Source organism: Trachemys scripta, chromosome 2 (genome assembly GCF_013100865.1).
Source record: "Trachemys scripta elegans isolate TJP31775 chromosome 2, CAS_Tse_1.0, whole genome shotgun sequence".
Taxonomy (NCBI): domain Eukaryota; kingdom Metazoa; phylum Chordata; order Testudines; family Emydidae; genus Trachemys; species Trachemys scripta.
This window is the reverse complement of record NC_048299.1, coordinates 38,411,154-38,436,233: the sequence shown is the minus strand read 5'-3', so window position 1 is coordinate 38,436,233 and position 25,080 is coordinate 38,411,154. Positions and strand designations below refer to the sequence as shown.

Below are 25,080 nucleotides of genomic sequence, written 5' to 3'. Positions count from 1 at the left end.
ATACTTTCACATTCTGTGTTTCAGTGTTGTAGTTGGAATTAGCCTATCATCTGATTGTATAAGTTATGTTAGACTCTTACTATAACTGCACTAATGAAAGGATAACAAGCTATTATTTTTGTATGCAGTGTAGTTGTAACTATGTCAGTCCCAGGATATTAGCGAGACACGCTGGATGAGGTAACATCTTTTATTGGACCCACTTCTGTTAGTGAGAGAGACAAGCTTTCAAGCCATACAGAGCTCTTCCTCAGGTCTGGGAAAGGTGCTCCCAGTGTCACAGCAAAATGCAAGGTGGAACAGATTGTTTAGCATAAGTAGCTAGCACATATTGTAAGGGACCATTCAAGGCAGAGTGACCCGTTAACATCTCTGCAATCATGGGACAAAAAGAGAGGGTTAGTGGGTTACAGATTTTTGTAATAAGCCATAAATCCAGTGTCTCTGTTCAGTCTATGATTTTTAGTGTCTAGCAGAGTTATGAATTTAAGCTCCCAGACTCTTTTTTTGAAAGAGTTGTGCAGGTTTCCTTTGAGGATGAGGCCTGATAGGTAAGATATAGCATGATCATTTTGTGAAAAGTGTTCACCCACAAGTGATAGGGTATCTTTCTCTTTTATCATTTTCTTGTGTGAGTTCATTCAAGAGAATAGTGATTGTATGGTTTCACCCACATAGTTATTATTGAGGCATTTAGTGCATCCAGAAAAGCTTCTTTCACCCACATAGTTGTTATTGGAGCATTTAGTGCAACCAGAAAAAACTTCTTGGAAGAAGTGTGTTTTCGGGACAAAGTTAAAGGAAAAAGAAAGTTCCATTATAATTATTGCTTTGCTAAAATGTGGTATAATATAAATTGTTACATTTTTTTCTTTGCTTGATTGTCTCTTTGTGTTGTGTATGCACAAGTCACACCTGATTTTTTTCCCTTCCTACTTACTAGGCTCCTGAAAGTGGGACTTGAATCCACAATCACGTGCCATGAGTAAAAGGCCCATTCTTGATTCAATAAAACAACACCTCACATCAGCTTACTGTTTTCCTCTCAACTTCTGTCCAACCCAAACACATTAATTAGTCTCATTTTGTCTTGCAGATAATGAAATATTTTTAATATATAATAAAGACCTCAAGAGCTGTGTTCAAGCTCAGAGTTCTAACTCTGTCACAACTGCCACTTGCAACCAGGACACTGAATCACAAAAATTCAGGTGGGTTTCTGATCACCAGCTTATGAGTGTAGCATTGAGGCTATGCTTGGGAGTGCCTTCAAAGAAAGACCAGGTGATGATCACTCTGTATCCTTGTAACAAGACAAGTGAACTCCAACATTGGGAATGCAGAAATGAAACCCTTCTTGCAATCCAAGGAGAAGATTTGTTTTTTAACTCTGGCAGCAGAGAAAAAGGAAATGTTATGCTGCAGAAGGAATCAGGTGTGAGGAGTAAGTGGAAGGTCTATGGAACCACAGATGATTTGTGCTCTCGGGGCTATGAAGGTACAGTCTGAAAATTAATCTTTTTATTGTTCTGAACTAATTTATTTATGTATGTGTTAGAGTAATTTGATGTATATTCATCTGATTGTATAATCAGCCATGCTCAGTTCTCCGATGAGACTATGGCAGAGCATGACCTGGCTTCTACATCCCAACCCTGCAAACACACTCTTCACTTTACACATGAATCATACCATGATATGATTTATTCAGCATCAGGGAAGGAAAAAACTGTAACATTTGTTGTCTTATTTGTAAAACAAAAATGGAATTACATTATTTAATATTATTAAATGTAACTGTGTTAGTCTAGTCCGCTGCAGTATATGTGCTAGTAAAGTACATTGTAGTTACTGGATGAGAGGCACAAATTTATCTCTGCTTACTTCACATTTCAACTTTGATGGCCCATAAATATCAGAAAAGAAAATCAATTCTGTGTACAGTTCCTCCAAATGCTGTAAGTAACTTTAGAAGATGAAAAGTCCTTTTAAGAGTGAACTGAAAAGATATTTACTTAAAATATACAATTATTAAAAATGAAGCTATATGAGAAACACTTTTTTTCCAGTCAAAGAAATGTATCTTAAAATGAATTTAGTGAAGATAACTAGGTGCTTCCACCAGCTCATAAGCGTGAGTTCTGAAGGTTCAATTTCCAGCTGCCACAGCTAACACTGAACAAATGTGTAAGTCACATAGTGTTTCCTTGGCTGTCTTATGCTGCTCTGAGAGCAACAGTCGGCCATCAGTGATCATGCATGCAGTGACCCTCCCACATGTGATACAGAAGATTAGAAAGTTGGGCACCTCAAGCTTCCTTATTTTTATTACTATTTCTATACTGACTTCTATCATTTTGTATCCCCAGATTTGTTTACATTGCTAGGAAATGCCAATGGGGCACCCTGTGTATTCCCTTTCAAGCTGAGTGGCAAATGGTATGCCGAGTGTACAGATACTGCCAGGTCAGATGGCTTGCTCTGGTGTGGAACAACAGCAGACTTTGACACAGACCAATTGTATGGATTTTGCCCATTAAAATGTAAGTTCTGAATGTTGATTTAGAGTATATAATAGCACAATATTTAGGAAACAGAACAACACTGCTGAAATGTCACTGACAGTGTCATGTTCACAAGGCAAAAACTTGAACTGATTTATTTTGCATCATCCTCTACCTCCACCCTATAACATTTCTTACAGGGCAATAATGTGAAATCTAGTGCAGTAGAAGGCAGCCATATAAAATGTTACCTGTGTGCATCTATAATTATAGAAAAAAAACTCTGCCTAATTGGGGACTGTTATCAACTGCAGAGTTTTGAGCAGTATCTCTAGGCAACTCTAAGTTCTACTGTGGTCAGCATAAAACCACCAGTGAATCAGGCAGCCACTATCAGTTACCTCAGGGGCTACTTCCCTTACTGTCAGCTATGGATAGCAGCAGCATATTGCCTCTCCATCTTTGGCAGGCCCCCTATGTTGCAGTTGCAGGTAGGGTGACCAGATGTCCCGATTTTATAGGGACAGTCCTGATATTCAGGGCTTTGTCTTATATTGGTGCCTATTTCTCCCCGTCCTCTGTCCTGATTTTTCACACTTGCTATCTGGGTACCCTAGACATAGGAGCTTGCTATGCTATATGTATACCCCCTTGGGAGATGTCAGCAGTCTCCTGTGTGGTGAAAGGGAATGGAATGGGCCACAGAACCTGACCCAGCATGAGGAAGGGTTGTAGAATCAGGCCATTACAATCTTTCTGGAAAGCCGCATACTCAGTTGATAGCCATATGTAGGGTCAGGAAGGAATTTTCCCCACGTCAGATTGGCAGTGCCCTTGTTTTTTTTCACCTTGCTTTGCAGCATATGGGTACAGGCCTCCAGCACTGGTGCAACTCGGTCCGTCGTATTCTCTGCCTGTAGCACATAGTAGTCTAGTCTCCTGTGGGTTGTAATACTTTGATTTGATTTCAGTTGTTGTGCTTAGTGTTCGGGTGCTGGGTGGTGTTGGTGGCCTGTGATTTACAGGAGGTCAGACTAGATGATCTAGTTGTCCCTTCTGACCTTAAACTCTATGACTCCGTGACCCTATTGAAATGGATACACACATGAGGTTAGAGAGAAGGTCACACTAGGAAGCTGAACCCTGAATTTACAGAAGATAATACAAATGCAATCTCAGCCTTAATATTGTGTCAATGTCATCATTTGCTTTTAATTTCCTTGCTTTTTCAGAATGAGAGAGAAAGTCAAAGACCAGATTCACCTGTTTCCTCTGACTGTTTTGTGCCACTCCTGTGATGCAAAGCACCTGTGAATCTGCCTTAACCAGCCAATGAACATCATAGTGCTGAATATGTCCATAAAACTAGAAACAAATAACTCCTTCCTGAGGGTGCAATGGCTGTTGAGTCAACTCTAATCCTTTCTTGACCTGCCTAACCCCACCTCCCAAATATGGCAGCATTGGAATGCACAGGAAGCCACCCAAGAGTTGTGCTTTGTCATGTATGAGACTGTAGATACTCTGGGCAGGAACCCCAAATTCTCACCTATTCTCTACTCCTTGTTGTGGAACCATGTTAAATCTATTATGACTGGGGCTGTGTAGTGCCATGGAGGAAGGAGCAGGATTTGCCCCATTGTATTTATTTCTTTGGAAGATTGTCACATTTGAGCTATGAAATTGAATATATCAGGTGAAATCTTGGCCCCATTGAAATCAGTGGCTCATCCCATTGACTTCAGTGTGGTCAGGATTTCATCCATGGAGCAAAATAACAGACTCCCGCTTTTAAAGAAAGGATTCTGTTTTCTCGGTTGGAACAGTGCGATTTTACAAGTATGCTCACAGTTAAATTTTATCATACATTTCATATGCATTAGTCAGAATAAATGTCAACATTGCATCCCACTTCTCTCATGCAGATAATGAAACTCACAGATTTTGGACTACAGACCCTTTGACAGGCACCCACTACCAGATAAACTTCCAATCAGCTCTAACATGGCACCAAGCACGGAAAAGCTGCCAGCAACAAAATGCAGAATTATTAAGTATCACAGAGATACACGAGCAAATGTATCTGAGAGGTGAATTATGAAAGCAATTCGGAGTGAAAACGAGTTATTTTTCTATGTTGGATCACTAACTTTTCAGTGGTTTAATCATCTATTGTAATTAATGAGATTTTGAATATTAGCAATATGTGCTAACTCATAGGAAAAAAACCTAACCATGGAAAGTGATGTTTTTGAAGTACTGGAAATTCAGCTGTTCCTCATGTAGAAATTCCAATACAGCATTCTGGGAATTTCCTTTCATATAAAGCACCTGACTGGATTAATCCTGTCAGCAGCTCTCATAAATATTGTGCACATAAATATAGGATCTGTTTGAATAAAGGCTTTGAATGATTTTGCATCAAAACTTAGAGTGAATTTAGTAATAAAAATATTATTTGCAGCACTTAATGCCTTTCATTGCCAAAGCTTATTGCAAACATTTTTGGAAACCCCTAAGATGACAACTATTAGCTTCTTCAAAATGTTGTGCCTGTAAAGTATTTTACAACAAATGTATGATGATGTATTTCAATTTCTTTTGGTTCTTTAGATTTGATTGACAGGATGAGATCTGCTCTGTGGATTGGACTTAACAGTCTGAATTTCAACTATGGATGGCAATGGAGTGGTGGCAGTCCTTTCAGATATTTAAACTGGGATCTAGGTAGGGGTAATTTTTAGAATGGTTTAAGGATGAAAATCTGCAGCTAGACTGTTGAATGGATCTCAGTTACAATTTTGTATTATCCCACAAATAAATATAGCATTTGTAATGGAAGCCTTATGAATAGATCATCGTTGGAGCTGAGCTCCACTTTAAAGATCTGACAGTGGAGTTATGCTTTTAATATGTAATCTGAAACTAAAAAACAAAAACAGAAATCATCATCTTAAGGAAACCAAGTTCATTAGAAAAGTAAGAGAAAATCATATATCACAACTAAAATGCAATAAAATCCTACATAGCTTCTGTCTGGGTAACAGCTGGGTTGCATAAGGCATGTATTTAGAGGTAATGTTGAGTCAGTTAAGACATCTAACGTTCTCTTTGTGCTCCTTAAACTTCACCATCTTCATCTGAGAACATCTCAAAGTGTCAGTTCTCGATGGCAGTGAAAAGTTTAGTCTTTTTCAGAGTTTCTCCTCCTTATTTTTGGGACTTTCTTCTCATTTTATATCCTAAAGAGTCTTTAACCATGTGAGTCCCTGTGCATTTACATTCTAGCCCTGAAGTAATCTCTACTGTCATCATAGTAACAATGAGGTGGCTCAAATTCAAAATTCCTGTTATGATCTCAGCTGCCTCACAAACCCCAAATTTATTCAATTTATTTTATTTGCTTCCTGAGCAAATATATTTGATTTTCTTTTCACCCTCACCAAATCTTAAAGTTCCTTTGGTGTTGGGGTATATGGCTACCTACCTCTCCTGACACCATGGTTGGGAGACAGCTCCAGACTAGTCAGGCCTGCCTCTATCTTCCCCACGACTCCAGGGTTTGTCTATTCCCTGCTGATCCCATCAAACTTCCTGCTTCACCCCATTGATTCAAGAGGTAGGGGAGCATTGTGCCTTGGCCTCCTACAGCCTTCACCCAGGTTGGTTCTGCATTCCCTTGACAATGGGTCATATAGGTCAGTAATAAAATTCTCTTGTGTCCAATAATTTTAGCAACTATGATTTTCCACTTATCTTCTTTTACTTTCTAAAAGATAAATAGAATTTATAAAAGAAATATGAATGTTTCCCCTAAATGCATACAATTTCTCTTTATTGTTAGTGTCTGATTATTCAAACACTGGGGTACATTCTTCATTCAATACATATGTATATAATTCCTAGCATGAGCTGGAATTATGCACAAGAATCAATAGGAGAATATGCAGGGCACAAAAATATTGGGCCAAATTGTGTCCACAGATTTCATGAGAGTAAATGAGGGAAGAATTTATCTCATTAAGTTCACTATTAAGCAGTCATATCAGTATGACCTGACCCCAGTTGAATATTACACCAGATGTTATGTAATTCATATTTTATCATAAGTGTTTAAGGGGACATTGTCAAGTAAAGAGCTATTTTTGAACACATTTCATTAGCTACAGTATAAAAATAATAATACCAATGAAATGCTGACTCTATAATCTATATGGGAAAAGATACAAAACAAACATGAGGATTTGCACTGCCTATGAGGAATTTCACTGGCTTTGAATTCATTTTTTGAAGGAAATCCTTCTCTGGAACCTGAGAAAATCTGTGTAGTACTAAATCCTAGAAAAGGTGCTAAATGGGAAAACCGTGAATGTGATCAGAAAGTTGGCTATATTTGTAAAAGGGAAAACTCCACTTTGGATTCTTTCTCTCTTCCCTCAGGTAGGTCTGTCAATAAAAATTACAGTAAAAGCTTTTTATTTAAATTGTATGGATTTGGTCTGCAGAGATGTGCAACAGAAATGCATTTTTATTTATATGAAATTACAAACTTGCTTCATCCAAGAGTAATTCTTTTTAAAAATTGCATATGTTCTGTTTTGCTGGTTGCACAGAACAAACCATTCTACCCATTTCCCTGTTTTAGAGACACTAGGAAGAATACCATTATTTAATTTATCTAAAGTAGGATGTCTAATCTTTGGCAACTTTTCTAGAACTCAAACCACACCTAAGTTTAAACAATCTTTTTTTTTTATTTATAAAAACAGAGGTGACCATCCAAGCCATGGACATCCTGACATAATTTAACTTCACAAAGAAGTAAAATGGATTGTGCTTCCCCACATAAAGCCAATAGAAGTTCAGGATATTTAGCACCTGCTAGAATGTGTTCTGAACTTCCAAGAATGACTCCCCTTGACTTGAGAGGTCACTGGATCTGGGCCTTAGCAAGCAGCAGTGTGATCACTGGAAGCCCTATAAAGACTGCAGTATGGGCTCATATCACCTCCTGATAAAGTCAAATGGAATTGGTCCCTAGGTATTAGAACCTGTAATTGGCAAAGGGAAAGATTTACTGCAGCACCACTTTTCTGAGAAAAGAAAGGCAGCTATCCTGTCTCTGACAAACTATTTAATGAGACCCTGTGATGTAGAAAGTAAACATATGCAGAGAGGTAATTGCTACTGTTGCGATAATATACAAAACATAATTAGATGCAATGCATTATGTGAAAATATTACATCTGGAATTATAAAACATCATTTTGTCCAAATTTGCACATTTTGCAATGTTGATGTTTTCAAACTGTGAAGTCCAGTTGGCATTGATCCCATTTTTTTCTGTCTTGGTTGAATGTGTTTATATTTTCTACCCCAAATTCTGTGTGTCATAGCAGATAGCTCTAATAGCCTTAGATATTTATATGCAGAATGAGAAAAAAAATACTTCCAGTATCTTAACTCTGCTTTTATTTTTAATTAATTGCATATTAATTTCAAATTTAACCACACTTATTCCAGGCTCTAACTTGAATTGTTCTGAAATATTTTTATTTATTTTAGAGTTCTCTGCAGCTAGTGAATGCCCAGAGGGCTGGTTGCCATACACAGGTCACTGTTACATGATTCACAGGGAGCCCAAAGTGTGGAAAGAAGCCTTGGCTTCCTGTCGAAAGGAGGATGGTGATCTGGCCAGTATCCACAACATTGAAGAGCACAGCTTTATAGTGTCTCAGCTTGGGTACAGTGAGTATTTCCACTGGGCAGTAATGTGCACATGTGGATAATTTTAAAAATTAGAAATTTTGTAGCTTTTTAATGGTTTATATTTAATTTATATGGATATTTACAGGTAAGCACACACATAAATATACATAAACGATACCAGATGACTGATACTAACTTATCATCACTGTTAATTTACAACATACTTTTTGAAGGAAATCACAGCACCAGTTACTGCAGCATTGGGTAACTGCAGTGGTCACAAAAGGAGTAGCCGATACTGCTGCTAAGTAGAATGATTTGCTTTCCTGGTGGTATTTCCTATCTCTTCTTGAATAAAGGAGGGAACACGAAATAGACATTAAGTAGACATCATTGTCAATTTATCTGGAATGGCTTTGTGCAACGTAACAATTTCAGTTCATCGTCGTAAAATCCTGCTCCTGAAGATTATTACAATGTAGATAAAAACATAGCTGAATGTATGTTCTTAGAGCCAACTGATGAGCTGTGGATTGGTTTGAATGACCTCAGGATTCAAATGTATTTTGAATGGAGTGATAAGATGCCTGTGATATACACAAAGTGGCTCCATGGAGAACCAACCACTACAAACAGCAGACAAGAAGATTGTGTTGTTATGAAAGGACAGGTAAAATAATGCAATTATATCTATGCATTAACATCATATTTACTTTGTTTTTTATTTTCAATTAGATGTCCAAAAACTGGAGAACTTGTTTTAGAATAATACCATATGATGATATCTCTAGTTGCTCAGCAAGATTATGCTTTAAATTTTAGAGAAATTTAGATCAGTATTCAGATATGATAATGCATTTACTTCTCTAGAATACCCAGCAATCCTTGTAACTCTGCACCCCATGCTTCAGGCCAACTCAATTCAACTGCTGTAGCTGCTTTATAAATCAATTCATGAATTAGCTTCAGGGAAAAATAATAAGCATATTTATTTTTACTTTTAAAGGAATGTTACCAAAAGAAAATAAGCAGTTGTGTAAAGAATTTTAGTTCCTCTTAACTGACAATCTTCTTCCCAAACTGCCTTCAGGATGGATACTGGGCAGACAGTGTTTGTGATAAGAAATTTGGATATATTTGCAAAAAGAGTCCATTGCAAGACACTCCTGGAACGGTGAAGCACATTGATCCTGGCTGCCGGAAGGTAAGGACAAAATAAATTACATTTAGATCAGACAAAATCACCCTTGAAATAGCTTGGTATTTTTGTATTTTTGACTAGGACATTGCTAGTTTATATTTGCTGCTGATTTTCAATCTGAAAAAAATGTGGTCCTTCATTTAAACTAAATTTGATTTGAATTCCTTCACACACACACACACCACATATATATATATAAAATAGAGCTTATATATATATATATGCTCTATTTTTTCTCAGTAACCTCTCTGAATGAGACATAAACTGGTATTGTAGCTTTGGGCATACATGATTCATGTTGGTGTACATATATTTCAGCACTGTGTAATTAGCTATTGGGTGGCACAGTGTGGGGGTTTCTGAATTGTGTGACATCACTTTCTCAATGGGTGCAGAATGATCCTGTGTTCTACCAGCGGGAATCTGAATTATTAGAAATGACTAAGCACTAGAACTATATTAATGAAACCTTTTTCAAACAATTTACTGTTTCCTGTTGTTCTTTTTCTTCTCTCTTTCCCCTCCCTTTGTTTTCCTTAATATATCATAGATGCATAGGATTAGAAGGGACTGCAATGGTCATCTAGTCTAACCCCCTGCCAAGATGCAGGATTTGCATCCAAGACAGATGGCTCTCCAGACTGTTTTTGAAAAGCTGTGATGAAGCTTCCACAACTTCCGAGGCAGTCTGTTCCATTGTCCTACTGTGCTTACAGTTAGGAAGTTTTTCCTGAGAGTTAATCTAAATCTGCTGTGCTATAATTTGAAGAACCCATTGCCTCTTGTCCTGATCTCTGTAGCAAAAGAGAACAACTTTTCTCCATCTTTTTTTATGGAAGACTTTCACGTATTTGAAGACCACTGTCATGTTCCCCTCCTCTTTATCTCCTAAACATTCCCAGTTATTTCAGCCTGTGCTCACAGGGTTTGCATTCCATCCCTTTGATCATCGTTTTCACTCATTTCTGGCTCCTTTACAGTTTCTCTGCATCCTTTCTATACATTGGTGACCAAAATGGGACACAGTATTGCTGGGGCCTAACCAGCATGGAATAGAGTGGTACAGTCACCTCCCATGACTTGCCTAAAATTGCATTTGCTTTTTTTACAACATTGCATTGGAGGTCGTGATCCACCACACCTCCCAGATCCTTCTGAGCTGTACTGCTGCCAAACCAGTTTTCCCCCATTCTGTATGTTTGCATTTGGTTTTTCTTCCCTACGTGTAGCACCTTACATTTCTTTGTTGAATTTCATTTTATTGTCTATAGTCCAGTTCTCCAATTTATCAAGATCCCTCTGAATTTTAGCTCTATCCTCCAAAGTATTGGTAACCCTCCCAGCTTTGTTTCATCTGAAAATCTGATCAGTGTGCTCTCTATTCCTACATCCAGGTAGTCAATAAAGATGTTAAACAACACCAGACCCAGAACAGATCTCTGTGGAACCCAACTTGAGACCTCCCTCCAATCCGATTCATTCCATTAATAGTTACTCTTTGTTTGTGGTTGTTTAACCGATTATGTACCCACTTAATGACAGTTCTGTTGAGCCCACATTTCTCCTGCTTTCTTATTAGAATGTTATGTGCAACTGTCTCAAAGGGCTTGATGAAGTCCAGATATGTTATGTCCACCACATTCCCCTATCTACCAAATCAGTTACCCTGTCAAAGAAGGAAATCAAGCTGGTTTGGCATGATTTATTCTTAGTAAATCCATGCAGGCTGCTAGTGATCACCCCTTTCTCCTCCAGGTATTCACAAATTGAATATTTTATACAGTGCTCTAGTGGTTCCCAGGTATTGAAGTCAGCCTGACTGGTCTATAGGTTCTCAGCTCCTCCTTTTCCCCCTTATTAAAGATGGGCACTACGTTAGCCCTTCTCCAGTCTTCTGGGACCCCACCTGTCATCCATGAGAGTGTAAATAATATTGCCAGTGGCTCCAAGATTCCTTCAGCTAATTCTTTCAGTACCTCAGGTAAATAGCATCCAGCCCTGCTGATTTGAAGTCATTGAAATTGATCAGAAGATTTCTGACGTGTTCTTTATTTATCCCGATCTGCATCCCTTCCGCTTTATTGTCTATTGTAACTTCGCTAGTCATCTGGGTACATGTTCTTTTTTGTGAGAAGACTGAAGAAATGGAGGCACTGGGCAGCTCTGCCTTCCTATCATCTTCCGTTACCAGTTCACTTTCTCCTTTGAGCAGCAGACCCACACCACCCTGGATTTTTCTTTTTGTATGACATATTTGAAGAACCCCTTCTTGTTGTCTCTAACATTTCTTGCAGCTGTAACTCATTCTTTGCCTTGGCTTTCCTGATTTTGTCCCTACACCCTTGCACTATTCCCATATATACTTCCTTGATGATGTGCCCCTCCTTCCATTTCCTGTATGTATCCCTTTTGGTTTTTCAATTTTTTTTTAAACCATTTGAACTAAATTGTGCCTTTTTGTCTGATGACTTTGGTGGTGTTAATGGGCCACTTTCACCTTGAATGGTCCCTTAGAGTATGTGTTAACTACTTATGCTGAACTATCTGTTCAACCTTGTATTCGGCTGTAGCACTCTGAGTACCTTTTCCAGCCCCGAGGAAGAGATCTGTGTGTAACCCTTCTGCCAGATGAAGCCAGCAGCAACCAGGGTTGGGTTCAATATCTAGGGGTTCCTTTCCATTGACACAACACAGACCCAGCTCGAGCCCCCACCCAGTAACCTAGGAAATTTACACACCACCCCTAGTTGCCTCTGAGAGGCAATGCTTTCCCACTCACAAGCACAGAATCTGAATGTAGAAAAGAAACTTTTAATAAAAGGAGGGAAGTAACTCAGCGTTAATTTGGGAAAACACCGCAAACAGGGTTCCTAAACATAAACCATGAGTAAAAGACCCACCTCCAAGTAGGTTGCGCAGTGTCCTTTTCCCCTCAGGTTCTTAAGTCCAGCAACCCAAAAGTCCCTTTCACATGCTCAACAATTCTCTGCACCCACTCACAGTTGCTGTCCTTGGTCAGTGCAGACCCAGAGTTCAGAGGTGCATCTGCAGAGTTCACCTCCCCCCGCCTGGGTGGGCTAAAGAGGTACCTTACTTGCTCCACTGCTCGGGCACTCGCTCGCCACCCTTCTCTGACAACCACCCTGCCGGCCGCTTGCTCACTGCTGTCACCGCGTGTCTCCATCAGCTACCCTGCTGGTGGCTTGCTCACTGCTCTTGCCACACCTCTCCACTCTGCGGCACCAGCCACTCATTCACTACTCACTAGCTGACTGTCAGTCGCCTTCTGCTGCCACCTGCCTCTCTGCTGTGACCTCTGCACATCAGTCTCTTAGTGATTTTTGGCTCTTTGCAGGCTGGGCAGAAACACAGTCCTACCACAACTGATTTCAGTACTGATAGGGCATTTAACATAATAAACAGGTGCCTAATTAGCTCTATTCTGTGAACAGTGGGGAGGAACAGGTTAAACCAGTCTAGAGAGGACCCTTGATGAGAGTGTGCAGCCTCCTGGTTGTGAATACCTGTCTCCACTCCTCTTACTTTCACAGGGCTCTGACATTCGAGCCCCTGGCTTATTGAGGTTCTTTCAACTGAGGGCCCCCTCATTTGGGACAGGTTAAGCACAGTCCTGCTTTCCTGTATTCCTACAATAATCACAACATTGGTAACCATATTTTACTACCCCTGCATTCAGAACTAAGGTGATTTGTACCCAACACCAGCCAAAGTTGATCACTTTGACACCACTCTATCTGCTGAATATGTAAGCAGAGCAGGACCAAACTGTATTTACATAAACTCACCCAAGTCATTCTCCCTCCCAGCTAGCTGTCAGGGAAGCATTCATTCAAACCTGCTTACATGCATAGCTCGGAAGTTGTCTTTCTCACCAACAGAAGTTGATCCAATAGAAAATATTACCTCACCTACCTTGTCTCTCTTAGGCCATGTCTACCTACAGAGTTAAGTCAACTTAAGTTATGTCAACGATCATAAATCATTGTAATTACATCACTTGTGAAAGTTCACACAACACTCCTAGTGTTGGCGGAGCATGTCCTCGGTTGGTGCTTTAGCACCAACAGAGAGAGCAGTGCACGATGGGAAGCTATCCCACTCTGCAAATTGCCACCTTCTCCTGGTAGGATTTCTGGGAATGGATCACAGTGCATCAGGGGTGTGGGCTCAGGCCCCCATGATGCAGTTTTCTCTATCCCATAATTCCAAGGGCTTCTGACTGCGTTTCCTGCCATTTTTCAGCTGTGACTGTAAAATTTGTGCCCCCCATCTCTGCCTGAAAGTATGGACCCTGCCCTGCTCAACAGTCTTGTGATAAGCATTATGAACATAACAGAGCTGATTCTGCTGTATTATATGAGCTGCAAATCTGAACAGGAATCCATGCTGCCTGCCCTGCTATGTGCCATGGACAGAAACAATTCAAGATTGATATTTGCATTACAGTGCTGCACATGGTGGACTGTCGCTATTGGGCTCAGGAAATAAGCACTGAGTGGTGGGATCGGACAGTGATGCAGGTACGGGATGACAAGCAGTGGCTGCAGAACTTGGTATGCACACAGCCACCTTCCTTGAACTCTGTGTGGAGCTTGTCCCCACCCTGCGGTGCTAGGACACCAAAATGAAAGCTGCCCTAATGGAGGAAAAGCATGTGGTGATCGCTGTGTGGAAGCTGGCAAGTCCAGGCTGCTACCAATCAGTCATTAATCAGTTCGGCGTTGGGAAGTCCATTCTGGGAGTTGCAGTGATTCAAGTGTGCAGGGCCATTAATCACCTCCTGCTATGAAGGTCAGGGACACTGGGCAATGTGCGGGAAATCGTGGATGGCTTTGTGGCAACTGGATTCCCTAGTAGCGGCAGGGTGATAGGCGCCGACTTCTCATCCATACCACGAGCAATCTACTTGTAAATGTCAAAGTTCCTATGGCTAGATCAGAGCTGCAACTGCACAGCACCCTCTCTCCACAGACCCAGCAACTCCTGAGTACTCCAGGCGGGAGCACATTTGCTACAGAAAGCTAACATGGTCAGGTGGGAAGAAGCAATGTGAGGAAGCGGAATTTCAAAAATTCCTGGGGCTTTAAAGGCGGAGGGGTGCATGCCTGTGTACTTGGTTGCAAGGCAGTGGAGTAGAAACTGCTCACCAGAGCAGTCGTGATGGGTATTATGGGACACCTTCTGGAGGCCACTTAGTGACAAGCAACCGCTACACTGTCTACACTGACACTGCCTTGCTCTTACTTTGTTGCAAAAAGCTCTATGCAGCTTGTCGAGATGGTTTTATGATGTCGGCGTAGCAGGAGAGTTAGATTGGCAGCAGGAGCATTGTTGTGTGTACACCTCCACAGTTTTGTCAAAAAAACTTAATTAAATAGACAGAAGAAACCCTAATAAAATATTCCCATTTATTTTGAATTACTGTTCTTTCCACATCAACTATATCAGCACTTCACTACAAAACAAACACTCCCATCTTCCATTTGGATCAAGGACATTGATTAATTAATTAATTTATTTGTTCTATTGTTGAATAAATTCTCTATTCTGTATGGTTATAATTTTTTAACACCTATTTATCAGCTGTTAAGTGTCAAAAGAGGATAATTTATCATCACTTTGATTTGTATGTTAGTGGATGTTTACTTAGGCTTAGTTACTTTTGTAACTTTATTATTGGATTCCAAATTAATATATCATTTTGCAAAGGTAGAGTATAGTCAATATATTATATCACAATCTGTTACTAATTCATGGTCATTCCTGATTGATGTTGACAGGGCTGGGAAAGACATGGTTTTTACTGTTACTTGATTGGACATACATTTGTAACATTTTCAGAGGCAAAGAAAACCTGTGAAAGGAGTAAAGGTTATCTAACAACTGTTGGAGACAGGTATGAAAAACACTTTTACATTTGTGCTTTTGATGGAATAATCTTAGAATTTTCTAAAATACTTAAGAACTTTTCAAAAAAAATTCTAGAGTTAAAACAGATAAATATAAAAAGTTTGAATTAAAACCAAAAATGTTCTATTTCATGAGAAGTTACTCAGAAAATACATGTTTTTTTCAAACTAAAGATTAAATTTTGATATGTTCACTTTTGACAGTTCTCCAAGCAAGTAGAAAGTAAAACCATTTACATCTGTAGCTCTACAAAATTACATTTGAGAAGAAAAAAAAAACTATTTTTGTTTTGGAAAAATAAATCGCATTTCTGCTTTACCAGATATCACCCCATGCCATGGTTGTTTCTGCTTTATAAGAGCTAGTGTTCAGTACAGCACAGTTACTCATGCTACAAACTATGTAACCCAAAGAGGCATTTTCACGTAAAAACAAATGTTATTGAAACTAAATTTTACGAGTGTATCACAATAGCTTGGGGTGCTAGGGCCTTATAAAAGGGTCAGCAATACAAGGATTATTCAGATCCAAAACAAAAATCCAAAAGTAAATTAAATCAAAGCCTAAGAGGGCTTTTAGAGAGGTGTCAGCATGAGATGATGGCATGAAAATGAAGAACAAAGTGGGAAAATAAGCAGAAAGAGAAAAACACGAAAACGTCAGAATGAGAGCTGGTAGCACATGAAGGACCTGCAGGTGAGAGACAGCGATCCTGGAGGAAAGAGAGGGCTCAAGGGATAGTTTGAAAGGGTCTGGGAGAATGGAGAAAGTGAAAGAGGGATATACAATAGTAAAGGACACTGAAGACTGGAACACCATTAATGCAGCTATAGAGAGGGGATGGTGCCTCGCAGCAGAGAGGAAATATACCTGTGCCAGCACTTGATAAGCTTTTGAAATCTCAGTCATTTGTGGACATTACAAATTATGAGAAAACCAGGTTTAATCTCAGTTTGCCACTTCCTCTCTTTACAGATATGAGCAAGCCTATCTAACAAGTCTGATTGGGCTCAGGCCTGAAAAATATTTTTGGATCGGTCTTTCAGATGTAGAGAAACAAGGGACTTTCAAGTGGACTGACGGTGAAGAAGTTCTGTTCACTCACTGGAATTCAGCAATGCCTGGTATGTTTTGTCATGGGTATTTTGAATGGGCTTGTCTACTTTGTGCAGCATCACACGCCACAGGTGTGTGAATTCTAATGCAACATTGAAACAGGGCTGCCACTTCCTGAGCAGTCCCTCTTGGTCAGAGTGCCCATTGCAGTGGCCTCCCCTTGTTCTTCCCCCTACAGGGCCACTTAAACTCCCACAGCCTTTCTTATAAGTCCTGCCACCCCCCACTTGGGGCTGGTTTAATGCCCATAAACAGTCCTGCCCATAAATTCCCATCACTGCAATCCAAAGGGTCACACTTATCTCTGGTTCTTCCACCATCCACACAGAGCACTTTTTCTGATATAGCCTGCTCTTCACAGGGTCGCTTCTTATACCTGTCTCTCCCTGGAGTTCAGCTTTCTGGTTAATTGTATCTAATTTGTATATTAATTCAAGTTCAACAGTCTCTCTTTGGAGTCTGTTTTTGAAGTTTTTTTGTTGTAAAATTGCCACCTTCAGTCTGTCATTTGCAACAAAGTCTGATGCCAACTCTGGCCACATATCTATCGGGCTTTGTTGCAAGGAAAGGTTGCACACCATACAACATAAACACTAACCCAGGAACCTATCCTTGCAACGAAGCCTGATGCCAGCTCTGTCCACATATCTATTCAAGTGACACCTTTATAGGACCTAATCACATCAGCCACACCATCAGGGGCTCGTTCACCTGCACATCTACCAACGTGATATATGCCATCATGTGCCAGCAATGCCCCTCTGCCATGTAAATTGGCCAAACCGGACAGTCTCTACACAAAAGAATAAATGGACACAAATCTGACATCAGGAATCATAATACTCAAAAACCAGTGGGAGAACACTTCAACCTCTCTAACCACTCAGTGACAGACTTGAAGGTGGCAATTTTACAACAAAAAAACTTCAAAAACAGACTCCAAAGAGAGACTGCTGAACTTGAATTAATATGCAAATTAGATACAATTAACTTAGGTTTGAACAGAGACTGGGAATGGTTGGGCCATTACACTAATTGAATCTATTTCCCCATGTTAAATATCCTCACAATGCGTCATCTCGATTATCACTTAAAAAGTTTTTTTTCTCCTGCTGATGATAGCTCATCTCAATTGATAGGCCTCTTACAGTTGGTATGGCTACTTCCATCTTTTCATGTTCTCTGTATGTATAAATATCTTCTTGCTGTATGTTCCAGTCTATGCACCCAATGAAGTGGGCTGTAGCCGACGAAAGCTGATGCTCAAATAAATTTGTTAGTCTCTAAGGTGCCACAAGTACTGTTCTTTTTGCAGATACAGACTAACACGGTGCTACTCTGAAACCTGTCATTCAGAAGCAGAGTTTCATTTTGAAAATTAGGTGGTTTTTTTTTTTTTTTACTATGTGGATGAAAAGACACCCAAAACAAAAGGTAAAACAGAAAAAAATTAATTTCAAATGGAAGGAAATGTTTCTTTCAACTCAAAATCATTTTTTCCCATCCTTTTCATTTTGGGGAGAAAAAAAATGGAAAAAAGATCATGTAAGTTCAAATGGAAGTGATTTTTTTTTCTGATTTTTCAATTAATTATTCACTCTACTCTAGATCAGACGGCCTTCTTTTTAAAAAAGTGTTGATTTGAACATTGTAGGAACAAAGCCTCTTTGGAGAAAAAAGGATTTTAAAACAACAAACAGTTTTCATGTGTATCGATCATAAATGTCTTGTCTTAGACCCTGATGTTAACCTGTGCAGGACTAACTTCTTTCAACTCACCCAACAGTTTATTATGTCTCCATCTGGTTCCCTTCAATCAACTATGTGCCCCTCTTTTAACTTGGCTATAGTTCTTTTGTTCTTCTGTGTTGCCATTTTGCAGGTTGGCTGAAGAGGAGGTCAAAGCATCCAAGCTAATAGTTCTGGCATTGTCTCTTAACAACACTTGAATGTTTCCTGAGAAGTGGCTAGCTTGAATCATTCTTTTCTTTCCTGCCTGTTTTCCAAGACAGCTGTCTACTGAGTTAACCCAATATATTCATATAGTTAACATCCCAAAAACGAGGCCAATATATATTATTCACAAAGTATTACAGAGCAGTTCCAAATCTGTCACAAATGGCTCTATTGCTAGTTTTGGTACTGCTATGAAAGATGTCACGAGTGATCTGCTGTTTACATCAGCTTAGTCGGCTTTTAACCCAAGACAAAAAGCCAAAACGTAGGATCAGAATCCCGAAATTTGCTATTGTTGTTTATGGACAAGTATCACAGACCACTAAATAGTAGGGGCCTGATCCTCCTTTGGCCTGCACAATGTATAGTCATTTACACCAGGGTCAAGTGGGTGTAAAATGCTGTCATTCTGATCTGGTAGCATTTTCCGTTCACTTTTCACTTATTTTTGCACCACTGCAAAGAATCAGGCTCCCAGGTCTGTGTAGCCCGTGTCTCATTGACCTACCATGAACATCTAATAGATTTCTCCTTTCAGGGCTACACTCTCCTTAGCTTCTCTTAGAATTAAAAGGAGTTTCCCAGGCTCTGGGTTGTGATTCCAAACTATTTTCTCTTTGTCCAACTAGCCAGGACTGAAACATTTCTCCTTATTGTGCTTTTGAGAGACTAACCAAGACTGAATCCGTAGACTCATAGAAGATTAGGGTTGGAAGAGACCTCACGAGGTCATCTAGTCTAACCCCCTGCTCAAAGCAGGACCAACACCAACTAAATCATCCCAGCCAAGACTTTGTCAAGCCAGGCCTTAAAAACCTCTAAGGATGGAGATTCCACCACCTCCCTAGGTAACCCATTCCAGTACTTCACCACCCTGCTAGTGAAATAGTTTTTCTTAATATCCAATCTAGACCGCCCTCACTGCAACTTGAGACCATGGCTCTTTGTTCTGTTATCTGCAACCACTGAGTACAGCCAAGCTCCATCCTCTCTGGAACTGCCCTTCAGGTAGTTAAAGGCTGCTACCAAATCCCCCCTCAGTTTTCTCTTCTGAAGACTAAATAAGCCCAGTTCCCTCAGCCTCTCCTTGTAAGCTATGTGACCCAGCTCCCTAATCATTTTTGTTGCCCTCCGCTGGACTCTCTCCAATTTGTCCACATCCTTTATGCAGTGTGGAGCCCAAAACTGGATGCAATATTCCAGATGTGGCCTCAGCAGTGCCAAATAGAGGGAAATAATCACTTCCCTCAATCTGCTGACAATGCTCCTACTAATGCAGCCCAATATGCCATTGGCCTTCTTGGCAACAAGGGCACACTGTTGACTCATACCCAGCTTCTCATCTACTGTAATTCCCAGGTCCTTTTCTGCAGAACTGCCACTTAGCCAGTTTGTCCCCAGCCTGTAGCAGTGCATAGGATTCTTCTGTCCTAAGTACAGGACTCTGCACTTGTCCTTGCTGAACCTCATCAGATTTCTTTTGGCCCAATCCTCCAATTTGTCTAGGTCACTCTGGACCCTATCCTTACCCTCCAGCATATCTACCTCTCCCCCCAGCTTAGTGTCATCTGCAAACTTGCTGAGGGTGCAGTCCATCCCATCATCTGGATCATTAATGAAGATGTTGAACAAAATTGGCCCCAGAACCAACCCCTGGGGCACTCCGCTTGATACTGGCTGCCTACTAGACATTGAGCCATTGATCACTACTCATTCAGCCTTTCTATACACCTTATTCATCCAATCCATACTTTTTTAACTTGCTGGCAAGAATACTGTGGGAGACAGTATCAAAAGCTTTGCTAAAGTCCAAGATATATCACGTCCACCACTTTCCCCATATTCACAGAGCTAATTATCTCATCATAGAAGGCAATCAGGTTGGTCAGGCATGACTTGCCCTTGTTGAATCCATGTTGACTGTTCCTGATCACTCCTCCAAGTGCTTCAAAATGGATTCCTTGAGGAACTGCTCCATGATTTTTCCAGGGACTGAGATGAGGCTGACCGGTCTGTAGTTCCCCGGATTCTCCTCCTTCCCTTTTTTAAAGGTGAACACTATATTTGTCTTTTTCCAGTTGTCCAAGACCTCCCACTATCACCAGAAGTTTTCAAAGATAATGACCAATGGTTCTGAAATCACATCAGCCAACTCCCTTAGCATCTTTGGATGCATTAGATACGGACCCATGGTCTTGTGCATGCCCAGCTTTTCTAAATAGACCTTAACCTGTTCTTTCGCCACTGAGGGTTGCTCACCTCCTCCCCATAATTCCTTAAATATATACTGCAGTCAAAGGTATTTGTAGCTCTTCTTTCACAATCCTTACAAGGGTAAAAGCTACCTTGTGTAGAGAATGAAAGGAGGATGGATTGGATAGAAAAAGTACTACAGAAAACTGGCTGAAAGATGTTGGCTAGTTTGCAGGCATGTTTTTTGCTGCCCTCAGATGGTTTCTGTATCTGCTTTCCATACTCCTATCTATTCATCCATTTTGTTCCTCTTATCTCTTTATTACTGGGTTAGACAGCTTGCATTAAGCATTAAGATTTCTTTTATATAATACAATAAATAAACAGAACCACCGGAAAGTTTGACAAAAACTGATTGCTTTATGGAAGTGGTCCATGGAATATTGTTCCAAATGGCTTTCCAGCTCTGAGACCACATACTGCCAAATAAAGAATGTGAAAGCCAGGTGAGTATGTGGGTGTGTGAGCATTTCAGAAGTTATTTGTAGGATCTTGATCATTTCAAGATGACAGACTACCAGCTACTTGTATTGTCACAGAAAAGACCTAGCCAGGGTGTCCTTTAGATACCAATGATTGCTCATGCATTTGAGATTTTAAATTTTTGGAGAAGGAGTTAAGATGCTGGACAACTCCGATCTCAGTTTACATGGTTCACTTTGCAAAACTCCTTATTCGAGCAGCCAGATAACCATTATTCAATTCCAATACAGGTTTCACTCTCATAAAACATAATAAAAGGAGATATGCAAATTGCAGGGGGAACAAAAAGAAAAAAAAGTGTGCATTTTAATTTCATTTACATCTCATGAAGGAAGAAAGCCAGGGTGTGTAGCAATGAGAACTGGAAGTGCAGCTGGATTATGGCATGTTCAGGACTGTGAAGAAAAGGCAAAATTTCTCTGCAAACAACCAGCTGAAGCAATGACCCTTCATCCTCCTGTTCCAGAAAAAAAATCTTACTCCAAATGCCCCATGGGTTGGGATTCAAACAATAACATCAGTTCATGCTTCAAAGTAAGTATTAAATTTCCATTAAACTAATAATGAACTGGATACATGCAGATAGATACAAAGAAAGTCTAAACTTCAGAGACTACCAGGCTATGGTACAAACATAACAAGCTAGTGTATAGACTATGTATGGGTCTTGTTTTAACTGTCAATTATCAGTGAAACAGCCGACTATCTGAAGAGGGCATTCTGTAATCCAATTTAAATATGTTTACTTCTATATAATTAGCTATTCGATTTCTCAGATTGTATTAAATCCCCATACAGGAAAATAGCTAAGATGTCTTTTTTTAATGCATATAACATAATATACAGTGTTTAATTGTAAAATATATCATTAGCCTTTTGTGAGAGAAGGAAACCAAAAGAAATCATGGCTTGAAGCTCGAGATTTTTGTAGAGAGATAGGAGGAGATCTGGCTGCCATCAATAGTGAAGAAGAAGAAGAAGTGATACAGCATTCAATAGTGTAAGTATAGGCATCATAATTGGTCTTTCAGTATAACAATATTGCAGTATAACATGTTGTATAACAAAACTAAAAATGCTCTTGGATCCTTCCTAAGATAGTCAGTTGAAAATCTATTAAGATGTATAGTTAGGTTTATTAGAAAAAGGGTTGAGTCAATACAAAAACTTCACAAATGAAACAGACTTGTTATGTACTAATTTCTAAGTGTGGTTGGGAAGCTTCTAAGATTGATTCAGATGGTACAAAAAACTTAAGAACAATGGGAAGAAATGAATGGCCAATGTTTCCATTTAGGACTCATTTCTAACTACATTTCCTAGAAATATAGGAGAGGAAGGGACCTCAAGGTCATCCATTTTCCTATACTGAGGCCAAGCCAAATATATCTAGATATATCTGATATCTATCCATGGTTCTGAAAATTTCCAGACTACTGTACTCTTCTCAGGAGTCTGATTTGTCTTGCATAACCCCAAGTTTCATCTCACTTAAAAACTACTTGGTTAAAAATCAGACATAAAAATACAAAAGTGTCACTGCGCACTATTATTGAAAAATTGCTTACTTTCCTATTTTTACCATATAATTATAAAATAAATCAATTGGAATATAAATATTTTACTTACATTTCAGTGTATAATATATAGAGCGGTATAAACAAGTTTGTAGGAAATTTTAGTTTGTACTGACTTCCCTAGTGCTTTTTATGTAGCCTGTTGTAAAACTAGGCAAATGTACCCCCTGGAATACCTCTTGGTATCCCCAGGGGTATGTGTACCCCTGGTTGAGAACCACTGGCCTAGACTGTTCCTAACAGGTGTTTGTTTAACCTGTTCTTAAAAACCTTCAGTGATGGGGATTCCACAACTGCCTTGGTGACCTATTCCAGTATTTAACAATCCTTACACTTAGAATGTTTTTCCTAATATCTAACCTAAATGTCCATTGCTGCAGATTAAGCCAATTACTTCTTTTCCTAACTTTAGTGGACATGGAGAACAATTGATTCCCATCCTCTTTATAACAGCCCTTAATATATTTGAACACTATTACTAAATTCCCCCTCAGTCTCCTTTTCTCAAGGCTAAGTATACCCATTTTTAAACCTTTCCTCATACTCAGGTTTTCTAAATCTTTTAACATTTTTTGTTGGTCTTCTCTGGACTCTCTCCAATTTGTCCACTTTTCCAAGTGTGGCACCCAAAACTGGACACTGTACTACAGCTGATGCCGCACTAGTGCAGACTACAAAGGGACAATTACCTCCCATGTCATACAGACGATATTCATGTTAACGTACCCAATAATGATATTAGCCTTCTTAGCAACTGTATCACATTGTTGGCACATATTCAATGTGTGATCCACTATAGCCTCCAGATCTTCTGCAGTGCTACTGCTTAGCCAGTTATTCCTCATTTTGTATTTGTACATTTGATTTTTTTTCCCAAGTGTATTACTTTGCACTTGTCTTTATTGAATTTCATCTTGTTGGTTTTAGACCAGTTCTCCAATGTGTCAATGTCATTTTGAACTCTAACTCTGCCCTCCAAAGTTCTTGCAACCCTTCCCTACTTGCTGTCATATGCAAATTTTATAAGCAGACTCTTCACTCCATTATCCAAGTCATTAATGAAAATATTGAATAGTAGTGGACCCCTCTACATACATCCTCCCAGTCTGACAGTAAACCATTGATAACTACTCTGTGACGATGGTCTTTCAACAAGTTGTGCACCCATCTTATAGCTGTTTCAGCTAGATCTTATTTTCCTACTTTGCTTATAAGAATATCCTGTGAGGCTGTATCAAAAGCCTGACTAAAATTAAGATATATCTCATCAACTACGTCCCCTCTATCCACTAGGCTAGTAATCCGATCAAAGAATATTTGCTAAACCATTTTCAGACAAAGTAGTAGTTCATAATCTATGTGGACTTTTTTTCCTAAAAGAAAGCAACAATGAAACATTAAAAAAGAAAAACAAGTTAACAATTTTTTTCATCAGCATTTGTCACACAAGGGAATATTTTGCGTTGCTTTGATGATTATGAAAATTAATGGGGGCTAGACGCCTAACTGTGCTTTCTGCTTTTGAAAATTTCCATCAAAGTTAGTTGATGGTAATTTAGACTTGAGGCGTCTCCTATACAGAGGTGTGTGTCAACACTTCACTACCATGTACCAGAATATTTATCTGCAGATCCTGACTCAATTAATTTAAATTATTAGGTTTAAAGTTCTGAGTATTTCTCTAAGCCTCCAACAGATATGAGAGATTTGTATAGAGAGCATTCAAATTTGCTGAACTGCTGTAAGTACTAACATTGATTGTGTATAATGATGACCTATATCCTGTTATATTTATGTGCTATTCTATTTCTATCTCACATTTTAGGGACAAAGGACTGTCATTTCGGCCTTTCTGGATTGGTTTATTTTGCCTGGATCCTGATGAGGGCTTTTTTTGGAGCGATGGCTCTCCAGTGAGTGATTTCATTTTTAGCCGTATAGCTGTCTTTCTAACTTCATCATCCTTGGAGCGACTGGGGGCCAGTTCAGTAGGGATATGGACTGAAGATGACTATAATATTCCAGTAGGCCATTAGCTCACTGGTGAAATGATTGGACAGCAATCCACTCAGTGTGTTCTGGAATCCAGTGGGGCCCATTAGTCTTTGAGATTATACCATCAAAACAGGTGGTAGTAGGGACTATTGAAGGACCCTGACTACTGGCTTGGAGACAATTATATTACTGTAACAAAGATATAATAAAGTCTGTCCAAAATGTATTTAGTTACTGCATGCAGATATATAATGCAGTTCCCATTCCCCAATTAATTTTTAGCCCCACTTGATATCTCTTACAAAGGCTGAATATGTTGCTTCCCTAACACATCCATGTGGTGTTGGCACAAAAA

General features: G+C 39.5%; 1 protein-coding gene across 1 annotated transcript in view; it reads left to right on the top strand.

Moving 5' to 3' along the window:
• Positions 1-25,080, top strand: part of LOC117872153 (macrophage mannose receptor 1-like) — a 52,833-nt gene that overhangs the window by 5,114 nt on the left and 22,639 nt on the right. Inside the window, exons 2-14 of the mRNA XM_034760333.1 lie at positions 1,097-1,498; positions 2,370-2,543; positions 4,430-4,594; positions 5,118-5,231; positions 6,798-6,944; positions 8,070-8,252; positions 8,726-8,883; positions 9,304-9,417; positions 15,216-15,331; positions 16,321-16,469; positions 21,485-21,687; positions 22,026-22,153; positions 24,556-24,643. Coding sequence (XP_034616224.1) covers positions 1,097-1,498; positions 2,370-2,543; positions 4,430-4,594; positions 5,118-5,231; positions 6,798-6,944; positions 8,070-8,252; positions 8,726-8,883; positions 9,304-9,417; positions 15,216-15,331; positions 16,321-16,469; positions 21,485-21,687; positions 22,026-22,153; positions 24,556-24,643 — 2,141 coding nt within the window. The remainder of the gene's footprint in view (positions 1-1,096; positions 1,499-2,369; positions 2,544-4,429; positions 4,595-5,117; positions 5,232-6,797; positions 6,945-8,069; positions 8,253-8,725; positions 8,884-9,303; positions 9,418-15,215; positions 15,332-16,320; positions 16,470-21,484; positions 21,688-22,025; positions 22,154-24,555; positions 24,644-25,080) is intronic.